Source organism: Astyanax mexicanus, chromosome 2 (genome assembly GCF_023375975.1).
Source record: "Astyanax mexicanus isolate ESR-SI-001 chromosome 2, AstMex3_surface, whole genome shotgun sequence".
In the NCBI taxonomy this organism is placed as follows: Eukaryota; Metazoa; Chordata; class Actinopteri; order Characiformes; family Acestrorhamphidae; genus Astyanax; species Astyanax mexicanus.
Genome location: NC_064409.1, coordinates 8,824,120 through 8,842,270, shown reverse-complemented (window position 1 = coordinate 8,842,270; position 18,151 = coordinate 8,824,120). Strand labels below are relative to the sequence as shown.

At 39.9% G+C, this 18,151-nt stretch overlaps 1 protein-coding gene across 1 annotated transcript in view; it reads left to right on the top strand.

Annotated features, from left to right (window-relative positions):
* Nucleotides 1-1,291: 1,291 nt before the first annotated feature.
* The window catches only part of sema3aa (sema domain, immunoglobulin domain (Ig), short basic domain, secreted, (semaphorin) 3Aa), a 65,355-nt gene continuing 48,495 nt past the window's right edge, over nucleotides 1,292-18,151 (top strand). Inside the window, exon 1 of the mRNA XM_007252404.4 lies at nucleotides 1,292-1,990. Coding sequence (XP_007252466.1) covers nucleotides 1,879-1,990 — 112 coding nt within the window. The 5' untranslated portion in view covers nucleotides 1,292-1,878. The remainder of the gene's footprint in view (nucleotides 1,991-18,151) is intronic.

Genomic DNA, 18,151 nt, shown 5'->3' with positions numbered 1-18,151 from the left:
TCTGTTAGCTGATGTATCAGAGCTGGGTTGCTGCACTTTCCTCCGAGTGCACTGAATACCCAGTAATACAACATCCACAGCAGTTCGAAAAGATACAGTGGCTGGCGTAACATGTGTCGGAGTCTTAACCTTCCTAGTTTTTGGAACATTACTAGTAATAATGGGGGTCCTAATAAGTAGTTTTTGGTTAATTTGCCTTAGAGAATTGTGGAAAATTGGAGAAAATTAGTTAAAAAAATTGAGGATACCTAAAACACTAGTAATAAAACACCAGTAATAAATGCTGACAATGAGTGCATGTGCATATTCCATATAGATAGATAGATAGATAGATAGATAGATAGATAGATAGATAGATAGATAGATAGGTAGATAGATAGATAGATAGATAGATAGATAGATAGATAGATAGATAGATAGATAGATAGATAGATAGATAGATAGATAGATAGATAGATAGATAGATAGATAGATAGATAGATAGATAGATAGATAGATACTTTATTTATCCAGAAGGAAATTTAGGAATTTATCATACAGCAATGTGATTTTAGTCTGACTAACAAGAGATAAATTTGATTACCATGTGTATAGAAAAATGCATGCAGATATAAAATATAGATAGCAAAAATACTGGACAGTTTGCGCAGTGTAAAATATCATTTTTAATACAAAAAGGAGACAAATGAACATTTGAATCCACAATATTTTAAGCAGCATTCTGTAAGAATTGGTATTTCTTGATCCCGATAAAAATGAATGCTTTGATCTTCGCCTAAAGGACATGTGTTACACATGCTTTTCCTGACAAGCTGAGAGATACAAAACTGGCATCTAAATGAAAAGAAGCAAGTGGACTGAACTTTATATAGAAAAATGTACTGTATATGTATATACAGTATGTGTTAAACAGAGGGGGTTTCCTGCCCACTTCACCAGTTACATAGTGCAGAATCACAGAGTATCAACAATAGACAAGCCGTTCTTTCTTTTACAACTCAAAACTTAAAATAATTAAAAAGTCTTTATGTGTAAAATATTACTTTATTCTGCTTTAAAGTAATTCACCACTTTACTCACAACCCAACAACCCAACCTGTGCTGGGGACTCGCTCGCCCCAGTACCTCTCCTCTCATTTCCTCCTGCTGCTCACTCATTCACTCCCCTCCTCCGCCTTCAGCTGCTCTCCCTCCCTCGCTCCCTCCCTCCTTCTCTCCCTCCCTCCTCCCCTCCCCTTCTCTGCTCTGCTCTCTCTCTCTAGTGGATGGAGTAGTGCTCTCTCTCTCTGTCGCTCCCTCTCTCTTTTCCTCTCAGTCTGCCTGAGCTGTGGACAGGGCTGGAAGTGTGTGTCTGGGTGTGTAAGAGAGAGAGAGAGAGAGAGAGAGAGTGTGTGTGATTGTGTGCAGAGTGTAGGGGGGGGAGAGAAAGAGAGAGAGAGAAAGAAAGAGAGAGAAAGAGAGAGGCTGTAGAGAAGAAGAGTGGAGTCGTAGCATTGCGGGATCCCTGCGAAAAAAAGTCTCAGGACTCTCAGCTCATTTTCCACTCAGTACCTGCAGATGCTGTAGAGACACAGAGCAAGGAGGGAGAGGAGGAATACACCTGAGCACCTGAGCAACTGAACACCTGAGCAACTCGACCTGAACACCTCATAAACCCAACCCAGGAAACACCTCCATGGAGCCATGTGAGCCCCAACCCATGCCTGCCCTGCTGGGGATCTGACTGGGATTGGCTACTTTGGAGAAGCTCGCAGCTCAGGGTCTCTGTGGTCGAGGAAGGACTGCAGAAACCTGCGCTTCACCCCAGAGGGAGGTGCTCTTTCCTGGCCACTCTGGGCTGTGAGCCCCTCCTGGGCTGGAGAGCAGCGCTCCAGCACCATGGATTACCTGATAGGGATAGTACTGCTGCTGTGTGGGGCGACACTGCCCGAGAGAGTGACCCCGCAGCAGGGCAAGAGGAACGTGCCCCGGCTCAGGCTGTCCTACACGGGTAAGTTTGGGCAAGCGGCTGCAGCCTGCTGGGAGACTAATGTATTAATTTATTAATTCTGATTCTATTCACCCTCTTGCTGTGTGGATTCTTCATCTATCTCTCTATGTGCTTTCATACAACTTTATACAAAAAAAAAATCTTTTAGGATTAGAATTAGAATTATTTTAGTGTTATCACTTTTCCATGCATCTTTAATTTAATGATATATGTTGAAATGACTGCATATTTCCAGATACTTGGATTGTATCCTCTCTGTTTTAATAGAAATAATTTACTTTATTTTTATTTTCAATAACTCTTCCACTTACACCCCTTTATCACTCATTCTTAAGGCACTTCAGGATCTAAAATGTTGCATAAAAAATCGAACAAAGTAATAAAGAAGGGGGAAAGATTTATAAATGAACATTGAAAACCTTTTAAAGTCCTTTAAATTACATATCATTTTTTAAATGTAATTTTGACTTGTATATGGGTTATACTTAGATTTTTATCTTTTTATTTTTATCTCTCTGCATTTCCCACTGTTTTAACTGTTTTAGCATCACTCTGTCACTCCACACTTTAATTTCTGTCTATTTTCTCTCCTTCTCTCTCTCTCTCTCTCTCTCGGTCTCTCTCTCTCTCTCTATGTATCTATCTATATGCATTTAATAGTTTTCAGTACTCTCAGCTTTATCTATACTTCCCCTTTCTTCTCTATATATTTCTGCCGTTTTAACTAGCTCCATTCTGTCACTCCACTCTTTCATTACTGTCTATTTTCTCTCCTTCTCTATCTATCTATCTATCTATCTATCTATCTATCTATCTATCTATCTATCTATCTATCTATCTATCTATCTATCTATCTATCTATCCCAGTTTCTCTATACTTCATTTTCTCCTCTATATATTTTTATCTCTCTGCATTTCAACCTGTTTTAACTAGCTTCACTCTTTCATTCCTGTCTATTTTCTCTCCTTCTTTCACTATCTATCTATCTATCTATCTATCTATCTATCTATCTATCTATCTATCTATCTATCTATCTATCTATCTATCTATCTATCTATCTATCTATCCCAGTTTTTTTAAACTTCCTTTCTTCCTCTGTATATTTTTATCTTTCTGCATTTTGTCCTGTTTTAACTAGCTCCACTCTGTCACTCCACTCTTTCATTTCTGTCTATTTTCTCTCTCTCTCTCTCTCTCTCTCTCTCTCTCTTCCTCTCTCTCTCTCTCAGCCGTATGATCATCTATTCTCATTTTGCTGTGGCAGATTGTTTCCATATGTTCAGGGAGGTCTGAGGGAGCTGTATCTGTGTGCGTTGGCTCTGGCCGGGCTCCTCCGCTGCACTGTCTGTCCCTCTGGTTTGAACCCTGTTGGTGCTCTGCTGCTTTACGCGCTCCAGACTGAGGGGCGTATCACACTTTAATGACCCCGGATGGCCGATCGGGAGTCTGCCGAGCGGCGGGTTTTTATCCCATGCCTCAAAAATCTGTTTCACAGGCGTCTCTGGAGTTTATTGGTTATGCCTGCTCGAGTTCACAGAGAGTCAGAACAGGGATTGACAGCAGGAGAAATGTCGCGCAAGTGTGAACACAGGCTAGGCTTGGCTTACTGTAGCTGCACACTTACTACAGTGTGCATGATGCACTCGTACCCCTGTATAGAGGGAACTTCATATGAAGCGTGCAGTAGTAGCTGGGTGGGTAGAGTGTACAGTGTGTGATCAGTGTTATACAGTACACATGCTGACAGTTACAAATTCATATCCCACTGTGTGTGTGAGTGTCTGTATATGTATGTATTAATATATGTCATTGCTTTCATGCAAAAAAAATATTCTTTTCCTTTTTTTCACGCTTTGACTAAGTTTAAATCTGGCATTTTACACTAATTTAAAAAATCATGAAGAGATGATAGATAGACCAGTACAAATGCTCCAAACTGACATATTTTTTTAATTTTTGTGTGTGACAGTAATGATCTTGAAGAGAGTTTTTATCAGATATAGATATAGATGTATAAGACATTTTATTTTTTAGTCTGTATTAATTTTTGCTTGGTTCACTCTTATGAAATGTCCAGACAAAAAAAAATAAAAATGTCTGTTCAAATACAAGTGCATAGAAGCCTAAATCTGCGAAATACACCAATAAACATAAATCAAATGCAACGACCTGCATGCATTCACTGCAGCTCTGATATGGCTCTTCTGCAAGAGCACTGCTGCTGAACGTGTGAATGGTGGCGGTGGTGGTAAACATGTTATTCTCTGGACAGAGTGTTATTTTGCGTGGCGACTGTGGAGAACCCCAGTCTAGAGTGGCTTTTTTTCATGAGCCGAGGTTTTTCATCTCCCACGGAAATAAACAGCAGCATTTTTGGAATATTTTTGGCCGTTTGGCTCTTAATGTCAGCGAGGCGCTCGAAAGCTGCTGTGGTTCTTTGTCCAGAAACATGACCAAAAGTATACGGCTCGATGTGTGGCGGAGCTGTGTTCCCCTCTGTCTCTCTCTCTTTTTCTCTTTCTCTTTCTGTCTGTCTGTCTGCCGCTGTCTCGCTTTCATTCTCTCTCATTCTCTCTCATTCTCTCAGTGCATAAAAGCTGATGTTGGTGGCTGTATATGTCTTCCGGTGTTTGTGTTGATTGTATGGTTAGCGTGAGGGACAGATTTACTCCAGTAGGGGCCATTAAAACACCCTCTCATTTCTTTTATAGATGGAGGGAGTTATTTCGGTCCTAGAAAAGGCAAAAAAAAAAAAAGCAGAGGGCGTGAGAATCCACACACACACATAGACACATATACAGACACACACACAAACTCCATGCATTCCCACTAAAATATAAAATACGCCTCGTTTGTAAAGAAGACCCGAGACCCATTTGAAGATCATTGGTTTGGAATGTGGGCTTTGCGGTTTAGGCCTTTTAGCATGTGGTGTTTTCTAAAGAGAACGTCTTTAATACGAAAAAGGTGCTGCTCCACCTGTAGCCAATCACACGCTTCTCTGGGTTAATTCCACTGTACTAGGATGCCCCTTGGCATTGCGAGGAACAAGGACCCTCTATAGCCCACTTTTTAGTTGCATTCCAAAGCCTAGAATGTAGCCAAAGTATAGGACAGGTCCTTAGAAGGACTGTTCTGTGAAGAGTCCTTCTAAGCTGCTCATTCTTTCATTCTTTCACACATATGGAACAGTGTAAGGAGGCTGAGTGATGACATCAAGAGAAAAGTTCCGCCTTGTGGGAACACTGTGCATCTTTATCTATTTGTGTTTTTTTATTTCTCATTTTACCTAATTTATTCTCCACAATTTTGAAGGCTAATTATCTGATTCTCATCCATATGAAGTGCTCTATTTCTAGTAGAGCTAGAAAGAAAAAGCCTAGTGCAGCTCCCCAGCACTGATACAGCAGCTAACAGACGCCTGTGCTGACCATCATCACACACTAGGGGTGATGTGGAAAGAGAGCACCATCTACGCAACCAGATAGAGCAGACAGAAAAACTGTGCTCTCTCTGACTCTGGCTGCTGAAGGCAAACAATATGAATATGATTCAGGAATAGAACCAGTGATCCACAGATCATAGTGACGTTACATTATGTGTGCCTTAGTTCACTGGACCACACAGCCCCTAGTGGTGAAGTATTTTTTCTTTCCCTCATTGTACAAGAACCAAGGACCAAGAAATCCAGCCCATCTCACCTCCAGCCTTGACTTTGGTTGCAGCTTATGCCATGGAAGTGGTTGGTGTTTAACATGCTTGCTTTACATTTGTGTGGTACCCATTTACCGCAACCAGAGACAGAGCATGGCCAACTGTGCTCTCTGGCTGCTGAAGGCAAACAATCCAGTGATCAAAAGATCATAGTGGCATTACCTTATGAATGCCTTAGTTCACTGGACCACAGAGCCCCTAGTGGTGAAGTCTTTTTTTTCCTTGTTGTAAATCACTCAAAATCTTTTTCTTTGGAACAGCCTTCTTATAATATAAGGGCCAAGGAATCAAGACAATGTTATGAGTGATTTTGAAGACAAAACTGATGTTTTTATTAAATGTCCTTAAAGTCACTCAGAACATTGGATCCATTTCTATGCTATAAATGAAGCATCCTTTATTTTGAAACAACCCTCGATGAAATAAGGGTCAAGAAATCCAGCCCGTTTTTATTCCAGATCCTCAAAATATTTAGAACATTGGCTCAATTTCTATGCTATAAATGAAAGGTCAAGAAATCCAGCCCACCTCTCCTCCAGCCTTGATTTTTTGGTTCGCAGCTTATGCCATGGAAGTGTTCAGTGTTTAACATGCTTGCTTCGCATTTGTGTGGTACCCGTTTGTGTGGTACCCTCCCTCCAGCTCTTCCTTGATATGACGCAGGAGGGGGTTTGAGGTGATTGACAGATAGCTTCACACATTGAGAGTCTAGCGCTGTGATTCCAGCAGAAGTGCTTAAATGGCGCTACACTGTTCACAGTGTTTCGGGGCGTCAAAACATGTCAAACTGTCTCCTGGCGGGAGAAAAAAGAAAGAAAATACACTTTAGCAGCTCATACTGTACAAAGAGAGTCTGTCTTCATGTTAGAGAGAGAGAGAAAGAGAGAGAACGAGAGCATCTGAACCAGAGAAAGTGTGTCTGAATGTGTTTTTGGCCGGCAAAGCGTGTGAGAATAGAGACAGGCTAAGATAATTAGACACCTGGCCATGGTGATAGAGCCATGTGTGTGTGTGTGTGTGTGTGTTTGTGTGAGATGGAATGGTCCACAGGTGTTTGATGGCTCTTTTGATGCCTTGCGGAGTGACAGATCGGCGTGCACACCCACACATTGTCTGAGCATCGGACAGAAGAGAAAGAAAGAGAGAGAGAGAGAAGGAAAAGGATGAAGAGATAGAAGAAGAGATGGAGAGAGAGAGATAGAGAGAGAGAGAGAGAGAGAGAGAGCTTTAATGAAAGGAGCTGGCAGACAGTAGTTGGCCAGGCGAGGCGGGTCGTTAAGTGAAGTGTCATTCATTCTCACTCCCCCTGTGAATGCAGCATAGTAATTAAGCCAAATAAACACGCAGAGTCGCTCTCTTAAGGGAGGTACTCTCCAGCTAGCATGTGGAGAACACTCTCTCCAGGGAGGGCACACACACACACACACATATACATCCACACACACACACACACACTCATGCATACATTCACAGATACGGTATATAGTATATATGTCCAAATGTTTGTAGATACCCATTGTAATGGATGCATTGCATGCACTTCTGGCTTTATAATGCCATGTATGGACATCTATTAGGTATATTAGGTACTATATATTCATATATTGATATAAAGCACTGTCGCTCTTCACTGTCATGCACTAAATGCAATCAAATCCTCACAGTAAAAATCCTTCCCTACACAGTAGAGACAAAAAGAGCATGATCTCTTTTCAATACTCTTGATTTACCAAGAAATCAGCAATGAACAATGAACAGGTGTCCCAATACTGTAGTATACAGCTCTTGAAAAAAAAGAGACCACTTAAAAAAATATGTGTTTCTTTAATTTTACCAGATGTAAAATCTCGGGAATATAATCAAGAGGAAGATGGATGATCACAAGCCACCACACCAAGCTGGAGTGGCATTAAGTTATCCAAAAGCAGTGTGTAAGACTGGTGGAGGAGAACATGATGCCAAGATGCATGAACACTGTGATTAAAAGCCAGGGTTATTTCACCAAATATTGATTTCTGAACTCTTAAAACTTTATGAATATGAATAACTTGTTTTCTTTGCATTATTTGAGATCTGAAAGCTGTGTGTCTTTTTTGTCATTTCAGATATTTCTTATTTACTGCAAATAAATGCTCTAAATGACAATATTTTTATTTGGAATTTGGGAGAAATGTTGTCTGTAGCTCATATAATAAACAATGTTCATTTTACTCAAACATATACATATAAATAGCAAAGTCAGAGAAACTGATTCAGAAACTGAAGTGGTCTCTTATTTTTTTTCCCAGAGCTGTGCGTATATCAATACAGTAGTGTATGTCACAGGTAGTGTATGTAATATTTCTTATCATATTTCATATCATATTAAACAAACCAGTAAAATAAGTTTAAATCTAATAAAATTTAGTCAAAAATATAAATAGCTCTAACAATGCAGTAACAGTGTATGTAAACAGTAACAGTGAATAAAAGTGAATGGCAGGCACGTAGCATTACCCAATTAAAGCCACGCTAACTGGCAGGTGCTGCCTTCCGGTCATCCTAAGCCCCGTTAGCACGTTTCCTTGAGCTGTTGGTTTAAAACACAGCCCGGTTCCCTGGAGAAAGGTCCGTCAAATGATCTGGAGAGATCTGCCCGATGCAGGCTGCAGTTGTTACGCGATTACTAGAGTGATAGATTCCCTTCTCAGTCTCCCAGGCCTGTAATTATACTGCCAGCCAGCTCTTCACTTTGACTTCCTGTCGGCTGGGGCTGAAAATTGCTCCTGTCAGCGCTACCGCCACATCGCGCTTGTCTGTCTGCTAGCTTGTAGACCTGCACGAGAGGGGACAGGGCCCAGAATTCGCCAGAGGCCTGAATTTAAATTTAAAAGAAAAACAGCTCGAAATTGCCTAATCCCGGCCGGGCATTCAGTTCTAATGATGTCACACTGGGAATTAATAGTAATGAAAATGAGCCATTGTTTGCTTAGTCCATTCTTTACTAAAGTACAACGAATATCTGTTCTTACTTTGCTTTTTTAATGTTTTTCACTTGAGTATTGAACAGATTGAACAGATTTTTGACAGATTCTAAACATTAATTTAATTTCAGTGTGTGATAACATAGGAAAAATGTTCAATCAGCAATTGTTCAGATGTGCACAGAGATTTTGTAAGCATTTTAAGTGTAATAACCCTGTTATAATAATGTTATTACATATTAATATGTCTATATTTAGATGCCAATGTCAAAAAGACAGTAGTAGTAGTAGTAATAATCACTCTTTACTAGATAAACCTCACACACAGAAAGCTCATCTCTTCATATGTGGAGGTAAAGCAGGCATATACCAGAGCGTATGAGAACAGTGCCCCCTGCAGGCGGCCGGGCGCGTGTGCAGTCCTCTGTGAGGCCTGTGGAGAAAGGGCGATCCCGGCGCTGATCCCTGGCGAAACAACAGTGCGCATCGAGGAGTTTAAAGAGCTCGTGAAACAACCTGATAATTACTCACTGCAGGGTAATTACCAGGGCCTCCCGTCTCATTACCCTGCCCCGCGGCCTCCTGGGATTGATTGGGATGGGTGGCACCGGGACGGGGGAGAGACTGCGAGTCGTCGGAATTCGGCCTAAATCTTCCGAAATAGACGCTCTGCGCCGAACCGCACTGGACGTGGTCTACAGCAAGCCTGTAATAGCCACTGCCCGCTTGTTGTCGGTGGGAAGTGCCAGATGGCAAAGTGCCAGAGCTCTGGCTTGGATGGGAATGATTATACGAGGAGACATGTCTGCTGTTCTCTCTCTCTTTTTCTCTCTCTCTCTCCATCATCCTCATTCTCATCCCCTCTTTCTCTCTCTCTTTTCCTGATCTGTTCACAGCTCTGTCCCTGTCTCAACCATTAAACCACAGCAGTTAACTTTAGCTGCACTCTCTCTCTCTCTCTCTCTCTCTCTCTCTCTCTCTCTCTAGATGATCGTCCTTCTCATCCTCTCACTCTCTTTCTCTCTCTCTCTCTCTCTCTCACTCTTCATGATCTGTTCACAGCTCTGTTCCTACAGTCTCAACCATTAAACCACAGCAGTTAACTTTAGCTGCTCTCTCTCTCTCTCACTTTCTCTCTCAATGATCATCTTTTTCATCCTCTCTCTCTCTCTTTCTCTCTCTCTTTTCCTGATCTGTTCACAGCTCTGTCCCTGTCTCAACCATTAAACCACAGCAGTTAACTTTAGCTGCACTCTCTCTCTCTCTCTCTCTCTCTCTCTCTCTAGATGATCGTCCTTCTCATCCTCTCACTCTCTTTCTCTCTCTCTCTCTCTCTCTCTCTCTCTCTCTCACTCTTCATGATCTGTTCACAGCTCTGTTCCTGCAGTCTCAACCATTAAACCACAGCAGTTAACTTTAGCTGCTCTCTCTCTCTCTCACTTTCTCTCTCAATGATAATCTTTTTCATCCTCTCTCTCTCTCTTTCTCTCTCTCTCTCTCTCTCTCTCTCTCTCTCTCTTGCTTTCTCTTCCTGATCTGTTCACAGCTTTGTCCCTGTCTCAACCATTAAACCATAGCAGTTAACTTTAGCTACTCTCTCTCTCTTTCTCTCTCTCTCTCTCTCCCTCTCTCCATGATCGTCTTTCTCGTCATCTCACTTACTCTCTCTCTCATTCTCTCTCTCTCTCTCTATCATCTTCTTTCTCATCATCTCACTTACTCTCTTTCTCTCTCTCTCTCTCTCTCTCTCTCTCTCTCTCTCTCTCTCTTTCTTTCTCTCTCTCTTTCTCTCTCTCACTCTTCCTAATCTGTTCACAGCTCTGTCCCTGCAGTCTCAACCATTTAACCATAGCAGTTACTTTAGCTGCTTTTTCTCTCTCTCTCTCTCTTTCTCTCTCTCTCTCTCTCTCTCTCTCTCTCTCTCTCTCCATGATCGTCTTTCTCATCCTCTCACTTTTTCTCTATTCAATTCAATTTAATTCAATTTGGCTTTATTAGCAGGACTGTCAAAAACTGAACATATAGCAAGACATCCCTGAAAATATTAACATATATTAGGACATCAATAAAAAGAAGCAATGACAATAATAACAACAATAATAGTTACAATAGTAATAATAACAACAATAATAACAATAATAATAATTAGAATAATTGGAGTAGTTAGAATAGACAAGTATCTCTCTTTCCATGAACGTCTTTCTCATCCTCTCTCTCTCTCTTTTTCTCTCTTACTCTCTCTCTAAACCACAGCAGTTACTTTAGCTGCTCTCTCACTCTCTCTCTTTCTCTCTTTTTCTCTATCCCTCATCCTCTGTCTGTCTTGCTCTTCCTTGTCTATTACTGTCTCTCTGCCTGTGAGCCTCGATCATGCTCTCTTTCCTCTTTCTCCTTCTCTCCTCTCTCTTTCTTCTCTCTCCAAATCCAAAGCCAATGTCCCCTGAAGTTCAGTCCAGTAAGTGTGCTGCCTCAATTGTGAAAGAGCTCTCAAAGTGCCCATTTTCTGCTACTTCAACACACCTTTTTTTGGCCTTTTCAATGAATTTTTAGTTCTAGGGACAAATCAACACCCACTTTGCTCGAGAGCACAATTTCCTGCATGCAGAACAGATACGGTGTAGCGAGGGTTCTTCTTTAACCGGTCCTGTGGGTCTCACATAGTTTGGTGGTTTTCCTCAAACACACCTACTAAACCCGGCAAGAAGAGGATGAGTAGATCCAGGTGTGCCTGAGGTGGCCCTCATGGATAGGATCTGCAGAGAGCTGGTGAAGGATATATAGTGTCTGATGTTAGAAAAAAAAGATCTCAAGAAGTGTAACTTTATTAAGTAGTTTTTTTTATTCCAAAAAATTCTCTTCCATTTATAACTGTTCAGTTTTGTGATACCATATATGTTACTTACTAACATGCCAAGTGTGTAAATTGATCATAAATTGCTACTTCATGCGTAAGCTTGGGAATGCCCATTTGTGTATAAGTTGTGAGGTGCTATTTAATTCAGCTTCTGAAGCTGTGCAGACATTAAACATTTCTTAATTCACAATGTCATGTGTGTAAAGGGAATATGTCATAGAATGCATAGCATTACCACTCCCCATGGAGAGCAGCGCAGTGGCTGGTAATGATCATGACCAGCAGCATCTGGCTACAACTGTCCAGACAAACAGACAAGAAATCCCGTCTATGGCAGAAAATCACAACCACATTCAATGCTGGAGACCCCAAACTCTAGGATTGTCATGACAGCAAAATTTAGATTTCAATATTAATACCAAGTGTAGTAATATGAAACTCATTATTAAATACAAATAACTGCTCACTGTCCGGAATTAAAATACAGCTCTGGAAAAAAATTGGGACCACTTCAGTTTCTGAATCAGTTTCTCTGATTTTGCTTTTTTTATAGGTATATCCTCTTGAGACCCTACGTCCTCATAAGTGGACATTAAATTACTGCTTCTCTGCACCATGATAATAAATTACTATAATAATTTTTATAGAGACGTATAGAGATACCGCCCATAAAAACTAGTGTTCACATATCAACATATCATATCAACATTATACTCAATTGATAAAAAAAGATGGAGGGAATCCCACTCAGGGAATCCCACACAGCCAGTCCAGGCAGATAAATGGTCCATTGAATTTTATGTTTAAAAGTAGTTGATTTTATTCCTTCTGATCCCAAATGGCAAGGATAAATTATAATTATTTTACTATATATATATATATATATATATATATATATATACACTGAAAATAATTATGAGTAAAATTTACTTTTAAAAGTTTCGCAACTTTCTGAATTTGCTTTTTTAAAGTAAATTTAATTTCAGACACATTTAAGTAACTTAAGAACTTCAGTCAATCCTTTCTTTTAATAAACTTTACTTCATTTATTTTTACTGAATCAATCCTTTCTTTTCGTAACCTTTACCTAATCTCTGCATACAATATTACCTGATTACAATTATTTAATTTATACAATATTACTCAAATAATTTATGATACATAATATATTATAATTCCTGAAATGTAAATATTTTTAGTTAAAACATACATATTACACTGTCCCAAAACATGGATGGCATGTAATACATGTTAAGTCTAGTATACTAAAAAGAATGTATTACATGTCATCCATGTGTTGAGACAGTGAGACTTGGTCTTTTTAGAAAATAAATCTTTGAGATTATGTAAATATTTGAATGTGTGTTTTAACTAAACATATTTAAATATTAGTAATATTGTATAAATTAGGTAATTGTACTTAGATAATATTGTATGCAGAAATGAAGTAAAGTTTACTAAAAGAAAGGATTGACTGAAGTTCAGTTCACTTATTTACTCTATGTAACAATTAAGTCTTGAAACCGAGTTAAAGTTACTTAAATTGATTAAATTTACTTAAATAAATATTTTTTTTCAGTGTATATCTGTGAAATGCACTTTAAAATACTGGCAGTTGAGAACCCCTGCACTAAATCCTGTTTGGAGGCATTGGATTTTGTGTCTGGATGTGTTTCCTTGTGTGTCAGTTCTCAAATTCTCAAACTCAAAATATTTCAAGCCCCATCCCAACACAAGCATGAGGAAACCTGAGGCCTGACCGTCATTCTTCACTAACAGCACTCAAGTTAAACCCACATGTTTCACCACAGACATTCGCCCTGTACCATCCCGTCCATGAGTGATGCTAACAATGTCCAAATCTGCTGTTCTCACACCAGCTGCTCCCTCTCCCTCTCTCTCTCCCTCTCTCTCTCTCTCTCTCTCTCTCTCTCTCCCTCTCTCTCAGTGGGAGTTAGTGTATAATCTAGGACAGTAAGAGGGGAGCGTTGGATTCTGTCTGTGGCCGTGAGGCTGCTTGCAGCGTCTCTGTGGTTAACCTGGCGTATCCAGAGCACATTCAGAAGTAATTAAACACATCCACGCACTCTCCCCTCACACTGCGCCCGAATGCGGCGCAGAAACACGCGAGCACTCGCTCTGAGAGAGAGAAGCTCAACCACACTCTTAAAGTAAACAAGCCAAAAATGGCCTTCTTGGAAAGAAGCCATAGAAGCACCACTGCAGGTTATCTGAGGAACTTTTTTTTAGTGGAAGGTTTTTTAAAAAGGAATCAGTCAATAAGAGGTATGAGTGTGAAAATATGCACATCCACATTAGTAGCTCCATAGCAGTTAGAAGTGTAACCTGGGATTATACTGGGACTAAATTGAGAATAATGTAAGAACTAGTGGCCGTTTTGGTGTTAAAATGGAAATGGACTGCTTGGATTTTTTTGTTATGAGTTCTTGTTATAAAATCAGCTGGGCATACCCCACAGAATAAAACAGAGTAATGTCCATAAACCATGCTGTCTGTGTGCTACTAAGGTGTATATTGCTGTATATTTCTGTATATACGAGGCACAAGGCTTTTTTTCTTGTTGGATACACTATGTTTTGTTTTTGTTTTGTTTTTTTTCATTTAAAAGTGAATGAGCATGTGAGCTTATTTAGAACATAGTTCAGATTCTTAATTGCTTTTCATTTTTAAATTTTGGTTATATATATTAAGGTAACAAACACCATAATAATTTGTATATATATATATAATCTGTGAAATATACATATATTGTGGTAGGTCCATTGGGTTAGGGGCGTGACCACTGTGACCCGGAAGGAGGAAGCACACAGATAACACAGACACAGGGAGTAAATGAACTCAAATCATACCTTTATTGGCTTTTAAATGCCCTCCACCACACCCAAAATAACTTAAAGCATAACTACAGCCCAATGGGGCTCTAGAGTCTGTAGAATTAACTTAGTTTTTGTTTTAAAAGTCAGTGCAGCCTCAGCCCTCAGCTCCCCAGTGAAAGTCCTCTCTGAGTGAGGGCTGCGGCTCAGTGCATATGCCTGTCCCAGCTGGCTGTTTAATCAGTCCTGATGAAGACCAGCTGAGACAGACAGGGCTGAGCGTTCCTGCGTGGGGCGGACCCCCGGTTCCCCCGCCTCCTCACGCCACAATATAATATCTGCGAAATGCACAGTAAAATATTGTCAGTTGTTCTTACCTGCATTGTACACTAAAACAACAGCAATGTGCAACAGCAATGTGTGTTACTGTATAACTTTTTAGCAACCACAAAAATTATATTCAATAACTGTTGCTTAAATAACTGTAAAAATATATACTATTTAAAAAGCCCACAGAATATACAGTAGACATGGTTTTCGCAATGGTACTATTATAAATTACGGTGAAAAGATATTAGTAGTAGTACTGTTGATTTTGCAGTTAAAGTTGGAGTATGATTCTCTATATTAATCTATCAGTACACAATTCTAACAAGAATGGCCAATAATGGAATATTTACATTATAAACACAGTGTAAATGTGTTTAACATTGGAATAATATGGAAAATTTGGACAATATTGTGTTACATTTAAGGTATTTCACTGTTACAGAAAGTATATATATGTTTTTTTAGACTTTTTGACACTCTTTTTACTTACTGTAAAATCTATACAGTTAAATGTTTTGTTCAACAATCAGTGAGAGATCACTTTTTAAAATGCTTAAAATGCTTAAAATGCTTAAAATGATAACAGAAAAAGCTTTGTAGATTTTTTTTAAAGCAAAACTTTAAACCAAAACACACTTTCTGACTCCCACAAACACACGCTACACACTTTCTGCTGATGCAAAACCAATCGAAGCGTGAAGCAGGATGTCCGTTCTCACTGTAGTTCCAGCCGCCTTGAAATGTTTGTGATTTGATTGGTTTATCTCCTGGCAGGCAGACTCGGGGTCTCCTCATTGATTGCACCGTTGACTGGAGACACTTAGCTAAGCCATAAATCACTGCTATTCATGGCAAAAAGGCGCCTTTTTGATTCCGACGAGCGAGCGGGCGTCCATCTACCATGCTGATTCGGTTTCCTGTTGGTGTCACTGGACGTCAAACGACCCTGCGGGTGTCCGCTTTCCGTCAGACGGCCGTCACAAGCTGTCTGTCAGAATGCGCTCAGCCGAGCGTGCGCTCTCATAGGCCGGCGTCCAGCTCCGTTGCTGCGGCAACCAGTATAAACCTATGGCCAGCTGTAAGCAAGCAAGATCGAGAAGGAGAAAAGAGTTTTAGCAAAAAAGAGCTTCTCTAGAGCTGCTCTGGTGATTAAACTACATCAATTTTGAAATGCTACAATCTTTTCTGCAGACTTTTTGGTGCTATTTGAGATAATGTGAACTAAAAAATGTGCCCTGTGCACTAAAGGAAGATGTGAATTAATACGTAGCATGTCTGTTCACATGGACAGTTCTAGCCAGACACTGCTGGTCCCAATCATTATGGTAATGTTGCAATACCTTCCATGACATTGTAAATTGAGGAATATTAAAACCTTGGCTCAAATGTTCAACCTCACTCACAAGTTAACACCTCACAACTTATACAGGTGTGAGCATTCCAAGACTGTCCCCTGAGGTAAAGCTTAACTTTTGGCATGCCAGTGTACAACATTTCAACCAGCCTGTCAATTTACACTGCAAAATATAGACCTATCCAGGTGGGATTCGTTTCTCAGGGGGTTCGGGGGTAATTTTCTCTTTTATGGGGGGTCTTCTGTGATTTTGTTCCTGTCCGGAACGACCATTTATGTGTCTGTTTTCTTAGACGTCCTCTGAGAAAATTACATGCTGAATTATTTGCCATTTTCCGCCGAACTATAAACTCGTGGTCCTACAGCAATTTTAGTCCCGTCCAGATCCACATCTTTTCACCATTTTTAACAGTGCTATCCCTCGATCTTGAATGTGTGCAGGCAATTGTGTGTCATTGTAACTGAGAGCCAGGAAGGATACATCATTCGTGTCCTCAAAATTACAGTTGTCTGCATGTCTTGTTTGTATAAAAAAGAGCACTTTGGAACAGCACTCTGTGACCTAGCGGCCAAGAAATGTAGCTAGTCTACCCCAACTACTCCTAAGTTTTGGGATGCAGCTACTGTTATTAGATTTGCTTTTCCCTCCTGCATCTGATGTCAATTAAACATTTAGACTTATTATGCAGCTCTCTTCAGTTCTAGTGGAGTCATATTCTCACTATCTACAATGGTTACAACAGTTTAAGTGTCTTTTTACATTATTAGAAAAAGCATGTTCTCTTTTGAAAAACATGAATTGACTTGGCACACACATAATAACATTTAAATAATCCTGAGACCTGGACTTTAGCTTTTAGCTATTTGGGATTGAAGGACATAACAAGTATAATATTAAACTTTAAAATTAAAATTGAATCTTTGTACAGGAAGTCATATCCTCATATGGGGACATTAATTGCCATGCCATTTAGGAGCAGAGAGACCCAAATTAGCCAAAAACTAAATTTTAGCCTCTACAGTAAGTAAATAAACTAGATTTAAAAATAAAATTGGATTCATTTTTTTTACTTGATCCATGTTTTAGTCTGGACTGGCTGTAGAAACTTTTGAATGGGATTCGATTCCTGCCTTCTTGTTTTCAAACAAATGATTTAAAATTTGTCATTATACAGGTATTGGATGGTACAGGCAGTGTCTCTACATGATGACCAATAGTAAAGCACTTTAAAAATGCAAGCACCATGGTGCAGAGTAGAAGAAATGTTGTAATGTAATGTAAGGTTCTCAAGAGGATAAGGTTTATCTTTAATATTTAGATTAATATAACTTACAAAAAGTATAGCTTTTGGAGTAAAAATTGGGTAAAATACACAATACTTTGTTATGAGGCCTTAGGATTCAGATTCAGATTTTTTTTTATTCAATTAAGTAGAAAGGAATGGTTTATCTAATCATGAATAAACCTGAAATTTCATTATACACTTTATCATTTCCCACAATATATAATCAGATTGACTCATGAGGAAGTCTAAGATTTCCTGATGCACTGAATCATTTCCTTTAGAAATTCTCATCAAACCACATTGTGGTGAAATCTCTGATTATATGATAAACTCAGTGATTTCCTAAAAAATCGTAGTCAAACCAAGACCTTCTAAGATCAAAGACAGATTGACGCCCCTATTCCCAAGGTTTAGAGTAACATTGAAAACAGCGTGCTAACCAAAGCTCCAACTTTCCAAACGTCCTGGCAGCCCCCGGCGCTTGGTGTGAGAGCTGGTCTGCTGGCGTGGCGGCCCTGAACAAAACCGCACCACACACTCGGCCCGGCGAGCGGCGGAGAGGAAGCCGGCGGAGACGTGGGCCAAAACCGTGTCAGGCAGAGACACGTGGTCTGAAGCACGCCATTGTTCAGCCTTAAATAAACAGGTAGCGCCCAAAACCATCTGAAACACTTTTTATTCCAATCTTCTGCTCTTAGAGAGCGGCCTGGGCTGGATTAGAGCAGACACAGAGGAGCCCTGACTCATGCAGGACGCAGAAGAAGTGGACATAAGAGTTTTTGTGTGATTGATTAGAATTGAAATGCACTAAACCTCTCGAGTATG